General features: G+C 57.6%; 1 protein-coding gene across 1 annotated transcript; it reads left to right on the forward strand.

Annotated features, from left to right (window-relative positions):
- Positions 1 to 483: 483 nt before the first annotated feature.
- LIF (LIF interleukin 6 family cytokine) lies at positions 484 to 5730 on the forward strand. Its single transcript, XM_044243935.1, has 3 exons — positions 484 to 629; positions 2402 to 2580; positions 3272 to 5730. The coding sequence occupies exons 1-3, from the start codon at positions 611 to 613 to the stop codon at positions 3680 to 3682; spliced, it is 609 nt and encodes a 202-aa protein (XP_044099870.1). The 5' UTR covers positions 484 to 610; the 3' UTR covers positions 3683 to 5730.
- Positions 5731 to 8249: the final 2519 nt, after the last annotated feature.

Raw genomic sequence — 8249 nt, forward strand, 5'->3', positions numbered from 1 at the left:
AGTTCTGCTTTATTACGGTCTAAAGTCCAAGCAGGGCCCCAGCCCCTCTTCCTGGAGCCTCCTTCTCAGCCAAGCCCCAGCCTGCCTCCTCCCCCCTGCCCCCAAAATCCCTTGATCACGGGGCCACAGGGGCCAGCCTCCATCTGCTTGCCTAGTGTCAAGCCACCTCCCCAAACCCAGGTGAGTCAGGGCTGTCTGGAGCACCTGCAGCCCCAGGGACCCTGATGACTGGAGCCTCGGGACCCTCCTCGCACTCCCCAACTTCAAAGAACTCCTAGGGCAAGCCACTCAGGAAAACCACAGGGTGTTTTGTTGAAGAGTTCATTATAATTTTATCAATCAAATTCTTAGAAGAGGAAAAAAGTCTGCTCTCTCCACCCTCCCCCTTCTCTGCCCCCCCCCACTCTCACTTTCTTCCATTCATAATTTCCTATGATGCACCTCAAACGACTTCCTGGACGGGGATCCCTGCTAAATATAGCTGATTCTCTGTCTTACAACACAGGCTCCAGTATATAAATCAGGCAAATTCCCCGTTGAGCATGAACCTCTGAAAACTGCCGGCATCTAAGGTCTCCTCCAAGGAAGGCCCTCTGGAGTCCAGCCCATAATGAAGGTCTTGGCGGCAGGTAAATCCACCCGCCCCGCGCCGGCTTCCGCGCCCCACGGAGGGTGCTGCGGCGACTTGGGGCACTTGGCGATCGCGAGCGGGACACCCACTCGCTGAAGACACACGGACACTTGGGGCACCGGTGCAGCCTGCCCGGGCCGCTGGAGGCGCTGGGTGGCGGCCGGGAGCGAGCGCAGGCACATGGTCCCGGCACCGCGCGCCCAGCCCGTCCGGGGGCCGGCAGGTTGGCGGGCAAGGGAGGGGGCCGCCGCAGTCTTCCTCCCGCTCCTCCTCCTCCTACTCCTCCTCCTCGCTCCTGCCACTTTCCCGTCTGCTCTTCCCGCTCTGCTTTCTCCCGATTCACCCTCCCTCTTTCTTTCTTTCTGTCTTTCCGCTTTCTCTTTTCCAACCGCGTCCCGGGCTGCTCCCAGGGAGGGGCACCGACCTCCGAGCAGCTTGCAAACTCCGGCCAGGACGGAAGCAGGTGCCGCCTCCATCTGCTAGTGCCTGGAAAGCTGTGGTCTTTGCTAGGTGAGCAGGGGCTGTGGGGGCCCCCCAACCATCCCGGGGTCTCAGTGCTGCCTGGGGATGCTGGGAGGAACAGGGGACCCAGAAGAAGTGAACTTGAGGCTGCCACTGCCCCAACGGGAGAGATCCCAGTGCTCCAGCGCCCCCCTTCACCCCAGCCTCACCGGTTCTCCAGCCTCACTGGTCTGCTGCCCCTAGCTCCTGCTGCTGGGCCACTGGGAGAGGCCCCTGGGAGGGAACCCGAGAGAGTAAAGCAGGGAAGCAGGCTCCCTGGGGGGAGGGGCGACCCAGAACAGGCCCGGACAGCTCCCAGCTCTCCTGTCACCTTTCACTTTCCTTCCTCCTCCGCCCACCTGGCTGCCAGCGACCTTTTCCCTTTTCTCTTTTCTGGTTGCACCATTTCCTCTCCCTCCCCAAGGCTCTGAGAGCCTGCAGGACCCCAGGATTCTCCTTGTCCTAACCTGGCGCCTGAGGCAAATGGTAGATAAGAGGCGGGTGGCATGTAGGTCTGGGGGACAGGAAATTCTGAGTGATGATTTGGGGTTAAAGAGGGGGCAGGATTGCAGAATTGGGGTGGAGCTGAGGGTCCTAAATATAAGAATGGCCCCATTGGGAGAAGAGCGATGGAAGAGATGGGGGAGGGTGGCAGAAATTTTGGAGACAAATGCCCAGAGGAATCAGGTGACAGGTTTGGGAGGGAGAAAAATGTCCGCAGAAGATCCGCACCTCCGAACCCCGGGGTTCCCATGGGAGCCTGATCTGGGAGCTAATGCCTGCAAAGGACCAGGGGGCATGAAGCAATGCACAAGAATCTGGACCATCCTGTGAGGTGGGAAGATAGGGACCTCTCTGTCCCTTGAGACCCGCTGGGCCTGGGGCATAGTGTCTTCCAGCCTGAGGGGGCAGGAAGCCTCAGGGTTTTTTTGCCTTCCTGAGGGAAAGGGCTGGATGGTTCCTGTCACGCTGGACCCAGCTCCCAGCAGGTGGGAACAGCTCATGTCCTACCCCCTTCCTCCTCTCAGGAGAGAGAGAAGGAAAAAACAAGGGAGTGGAGAGAAGCAGAGATAGAGATCTGGAGAGAGGGAAGTGGACAGAAACAGATGCAGTGAGATGATGAAAACTAGAAGCAGCCTGGGGAAGACAGAGTTGGAGGTGGGACGGGGGGCATCGGTGTCCCTGGGGAGAAGAGGTGTATCTTCTGCTCCGAGCCCCCTTGCTCACCCCCAGCCACCCTGCTCATGGCTCCTTCCTTCGTGTTCCTAGGAGTTGTGCCCCTGCTGCTGGTTCTGCACTGGAAACACGGAGCAGGGACCCCCCTTCCCATCACCCCAGTCAACGCCACCTGTGCCACCCGCCACCCATGTCACAGCAACCTCATGAACCAGATCAGGAACCAACTGGCGCAGCTCAATGGCAGTGCCAATGCTCTCTTTATTCTCTATGTAAGTCCCCTCTTCCAGGTCCTGAGGTGGGGGGGAGGTGTTGCTCCACAGAGTTTGGAGCTGGCAGGAGAGTATGGGGAAAGGGCTTGGTTCAACAACAATCCCCTACCCCCCACAGCTTCAGGGGCGTGGGGGTGCCCCTCCCCCAGCCCAGGCTCAGACTGGAAGCCCCTTTTCCAAGGTGCCCAGTTGGGTCTGGGCAGAGCTGAGGGCAGAAGCGGGAAGCTGGGCACTGCTGGTCTAGGCTTTCCTCCACCACGTGGAGCAGGAGGCCAATGAGGGACAGAGAGGAAGTGGGGTGACCGGGGAGATGCTGCTGTTGGGAGAGAAAGTGGGCTGTGGGTGTCTGGGGTGCAAAGCCGCGCAGGAAGAAGGCGCGTACGGTGGGTGAAAGGGCAAGTGTGTGTGGCACTCTCACAGGAGGTGAGACGGGGTGTTTTCCTTTCCGTCCCCATACGATCTTGAGTGAAGGGGGACGAGAGTCCCTTGATGCTTCACCACGTGCATTCACACCATGATTACTCCCGGCTCTCACGGTGCTCCTGAGATGCCTAGAGGGCGAGTAGCTGGGTCTCTATGACAGAGGCAGGAAACGGACCCAAGAGCTTGCCCAGAGGCTTGGCGGTAGGGCTGGAACCCTCAACCCTGACCACCCCCAACGTCACCTCCCCTCTCCCTCTCTGCTCCTCAGTACACGGCCCAGGGGGAGCCGTTCCCCAACAACCTGGACAAGTTGTGTGGCCCCAATGTGACGGACTTCCCGCCATTCCACGCCAACGGCACGGAGAAGACACGGCTCGTGGAGCTCTACCGTATCATCGCATACCTTGGCGCCTCCCTGGGCAACATCACCCGGGATCAGAAGGTCCTCAATCCCAATGCCCTCAGCCTCCACAGCAAGCTGAACGCCACGGCGGACATCCTGCGGGGCCTCCTCAGCAATGTGCTCTGCCGCCTGTGTAACAAATACCATGTGGCCCACGTGGACGTGGCCTATGGCCCTGACACCTCGGGCAAGGACGTCTTTCAGAAGAAGAAGCTGGGCTGTCAGCTCCTGGGGAAGTATAAGCAGGTCATTGCCGTGGTGGCCCAGGCCTTCTAGATGGGAGGTCTTGAAGCCTGCAGGGAACACCCTGAGATCCTAGGCTCAGGCGGCTCTCAGACTGTGGCCATGGCCCAGAGCATCGCCAGGCCAAATTGGGGGCTGCCGGCAGACCCCCGAGGGTTCCTGGCCAGTCCACTCCCCTTAGGGTGGGCTGTGATAAAGCCAAGCAGTGCCAATTAGGAGAAGGACCCTTCCTGTGGGAGACTGCAGCCAGGCACCAGGGTATTGGGCTGGTGAGGGGATTGTGGGCTGGACCTCTGTCCCCACTTGGCCCACTTGGCTAGGGACTTTGTGAGAAAACCGCACAAGTTGTCCATGGTGATTCTGACTGTGGGGCCCGACGGCAGGGGTCAGCCCCGCAGAATTACCACCATTGGTGCCTTTGCTGCCCCTTCTGGAGTCTTTGGAAGGTTTGACCGGGCTCAGGCAGGTCAGAGGAGCTAGGATCCAGAGGACTCCTTGGGCCCCTATAAGTATAGTGAGTGGAAGAGAGAAAGGGGAGCTCTGGTTTAAGATATTCCTTTTCTTGAGCATGATCGGAGAGCGCAGGCCTAGAGACTGGACTGTGAAACAGAAAGTTCCAGAATGAGCTCACTGGGATTCAGGCCTCTAGGGAGGCCGAGAGGCTACCTTCAGGCTTGGAAAGGTAGAGAGGTCCTGAGAGCCTTGGCAGGCTCTCCTTCCCTGCAGTCTTTCCGGAAGCCTGGGATGGCCAGGATCTGGTGGTTGGACCTGGAGGTAGGGTTTGGGGAGGTGGGGAGGTGGCAAAGTTAGGTGAAGAGGTTCCGAGGGCACCCAGAGTCTTCCTTCTGGGCCGGGGTCTGTAAGGGATGGGAAGGGATGGGAAGAACTGGGTAGTTCAGGGTGGCAGCTCACATCCGGGACCCCTGGAGGTCCCGTGAGGTCACACAAAGGTACTTGATGGGGACTAGAGGCCATCTCTGGTTCCTAGAACAAGGGGACAGCAGAACCTGAGGTCAGGGTCTTAGTAAGCCTGAGAGCCAAGAGTGCTGTGTGTCTGACCCAGCACGATTGTCTATTTATTATGATGCCCTATTTATATTAACTTATTGGTGCTTTAAATGGCAAAGTAAGTTTCCCTTTCCCTGCTTCCTACTCAACAGAAATAATACAATGTCTCATAGAAGAGCCAGGGCCCAGCCTTCACAGGGACTGGTCCTGAAGTCAAAGATGTTACAAGTAGAAGAAGCCTTACGGGTGAAGCTCAGAAGAGAGTCAGGATCGGAGAGAACTGGTCACCTGGGTGGGGGACAGGGGACCCGCCTCCATACCCCATCCCAACCGTGGCCTGATTTGGGGATATCAAGATCCTGGGTTCACGGCAGGCTGGGCGGGCTTGTGGAGTGATGGCCTGGGGGCCGTCTCCTGGGGCCGCCATCTTGCTTGGCTCCAGGGGGCTCACTCAACACTGTGTTTTCTGGCAGTTCCTTGGAATTGTGCTGTGAGGGGTAACATTCGCGAATAAGAGGGTGCCCGGGAACCCTGGGTAAGGCAGTCCTGGCGGCCCGCTCTGCTGCTGTTTCCTTGTTCCCATGCTGTCTCTAGACCAGCAAGGGGTTCTGGAACCGTCCTGAGCCAGCATCCAGCATGCTTGCACACAGTGGGGAAGCTCCTGCTCGGGTGGGCCAAACACCCACAAAGGGCCAGAGGGCCTGGCTGGACCTCTGGGAAGCTGGAGCAGTGCAGGGAGGAGCTCCCTGCTCTGGAGAGGAGGATAGGGAGGCCCTGGGCCCACAACCAGGAAGCTGTGGTCCCTCCTGCCCCACCTCCCCCCACGCCCCCACCCATGTCTGGGCTCCCAGGCAGGGAACCCGATCCTTTCCTTTGTGCTGGGGCCAGGCAAGTGGAGAAACGCCCTCCAGTCTGGGAGCAAGGGAGGGGGTGCCGAGCTGGGGCAGCTGCTAAGAGGAACATTCTGGCTTCTTCTCAAACCCTGAGCGGGTGGCGGTCCTAGCAGTTCAGCCAATGCTATTATGGTACTTTGCACTCACTTTGCACCTCTCTGTCTTCCCTGAGCACTTTACCCTGGGGGCTGGGGGGTGGGTGGGCAGCCAGCAGGGGTGGGGGCAGGGTGGGGGCAAGGTGGTTTTGTGGCAGGTGGCAGAGGAGGCCATGACAGCCACAGGTTTTCTGAGGCTGTCCTAATCTGGGTCACACTCACCTTCATCCGGTGTCTTCGCCTCCTACCTCCTCCCAGCACTTTGCTCCCTTGGTGAACCTGACTCAGAAGGCTTGGGCCAGCTGGATCTTCCATCATCCCGTCCCCTCAAGTATACCAGTTACCGTGCTGAGCCCACCTGGGCAGGGTATGAGGCTCAAGGACCAAGGGAATCTCTTCCCCTGGGCCCAGCACCACCTCTCTGCCTCGCTCCCAAGGCCTCTGCCCTCTCCCTCCCCCACCCCCATCTCCTGCTCTGCTCCTCAATCCCCATCCCATCCCTCACACCCTTTCTAGAACCAGTCCAGCAGACCACTTTGCACAGCAGCCCGAAATTATGGAGCCTTTGTGCGGAAAAAGCTTTGCAGGGCAGGAAGCTGTCCTTTTCCTCATTTTTCATCTGCTGGTATTGACCCACACCTGCATCCTGGGTCAAGAGTAGGGAGGAGGAACAGGCTGTCAGCAGAGGAGGGGGTAGGACAAATAATTTGGCAAATGATAGAGAAAGGAGTATTGGGAACTTTTATTTAAGCACCACCGGTTTCTTTGCCTCTCCTCCCCCCTTCTCCTTGCCTCCTCCTTGGGGATGCCCCCTGCCCCCTCTTCACAAGGAACCCAGCCCCACCTGGCTGGCTCTCTAGAACAGACGGAGCCTATGGGGTTGGAGGCCAGAATCAAGTGAGAATTTCCCTTCAGATGGTACTGATGTCCCCACTTTTCGGGTCACCCCCATCCTTGCGCCTCGATTCCAGTACCTGGGCATCTCTCCCGTCCACATTGCTAGCCCCATTTTGTCCCTCTGTGTTTCTCTCCTTCCTTTCTACTGGATAGGACTTGGCCTTGAGGGACAAATTCCTCTTTGATGAATGTACCCTGTGGGAATGTTTCATACTGACAGATTATTTTTATTTATTCAATGTCATATTTAAAATATTTATTTTTTATACTGAAGGAATACTTTTTTTTTTTTAAGAAAAAAGAGAAATTAATAAAGAATCTGCTCTTGGCAAGCTCTCCAGACTGTACTGATGTTGGGGAGACAGGGGCGGGAGGGATTGGGACTTTCTCTGTCTTCGACACCCAGTCTAGTGGAGTTCTCCTCGACAAAGGGCAGGGAGGTGGTGGAGGGGGCACTTCCACTGGGCAAGGATGCTGGCATGGGTGGGTGGGGTGGGCAGAACAGGCACAGGTGGAACGAGATGGCTGGGGTTCCAGATCGTGGAGTGCCACCCAGAAAGGCCCCTGCCCCTCCCCTCTCACAGTAGCCCCGTGAGTTTCTAAGAGTCATCATCCCCATTTCACAGAGAGGAAAAGAGTCTCAGCAATGAAGCCACTTGCCCAGGTCCCACTGGCAGACTGTTTTGGCCCACCCCTTAGCTCCACATTTCATATTCTTTCTGCAGCATGGGACCCCAGGGATCTAGAAGATACCAGCTGCCAATTTTCTGTCCCCAGTCGCCCGGTGACTGTCCAAGGGGAGCTAAAGAGCATAGGCATGAATGACCCTGGAGCAGGAAGTCTAAAGGTCCTGTCCAGGATTGTGGCAGATGCTGGCACCAGGACCAAGGCTTTTCTGGGCCTGCACAGCCCTCCCGCAGTGGACACTGCTGTCCTGTCCCTCTGTTTCACACCTGGGGGCCCCTTTCCATGTCAACCTTCTTCTCAGCCTCCTGGGACTTCTCCCTTGGGGAATAAGGGAGGTTAGAATGAGATAACCATAGACACAGGGACCCTGGGGTTTGGGTCTGAGGTTCCCCCAGTTGAGATTCATTTGAGGATTTGGACAGTTTTTCTGAGAGTCACCTCCTTACTCACTCATGAATGTTTAGAAGTGTCAGGCCCTGTGTTGGTTTCCAAAGGTGAATAGGATAAAATCTAGGCCTTCTGGAAGCTCACAGGCTACTGGGGACAATGGGTGAGGGCATCCGGGAGGATGTGAGTGATGGAAGAGGCACATAGAAGGTGCCAGAAGCCGAGGTGGAGAGGGCAATCACAACACTGGGCGTCAGCTGGGGCTCAGCCGGTGGTCCTCCCTGCTCTCCATGCAATGAAGGGACTTGCCCCTGACACTTGGGCAACACTGGCCTCACCGGGGAGCTGATCAGGAATGCAGGCGTCCCCCCACCCCCAGACCTACTGAATAGGAATCTGCCTTTTAATGAGATCACAGGGGATTTGTGTGTGCTCATCCAAGTCTAAGAAAAGCCACCCTGCACTCCTTCCATTTTTCACTCCTCCTGAGTCTATGAAAACGCCAAGTGTCAATGGCCAAGGGCAGCACAGGCAGCTGCTTGGGAGGGAGGGGCTGCCTGGTCCCTGGAGCCTGAACCACAACTTTCTGGGTCTCTTCCTCCCCAAGTACAGTCAGCGAAGGCCCCTCCCAGC

The sequence above is a fragment of the Neovison vison genome, chromosome 3, assembly GCF_020171115.1.
Source record: "Neovison vison isolate M4711 chromosome 3, ASM_NN_V1, whole genome shotgun sequence".
Taxonomy (NCBI): domain Eukaryota; kingdom Metazoa; phylum Chordata; class Mammalia; order Carnivora; family Mustelidae; genus Neogale; species Neogale vison.

Bases quoted from the DNA above. Each gene is read 5' to 3' on its own strand.
- LIF (XM_044243935.1), top strand. The intron at 2,581-3,271 runs GTAAGTCCCCTC...TCTGCTCCTCAG, and splicing joins ATGCTCTCTTTATTCTCTAT to TACACGGCCCAGGGGGAGCC.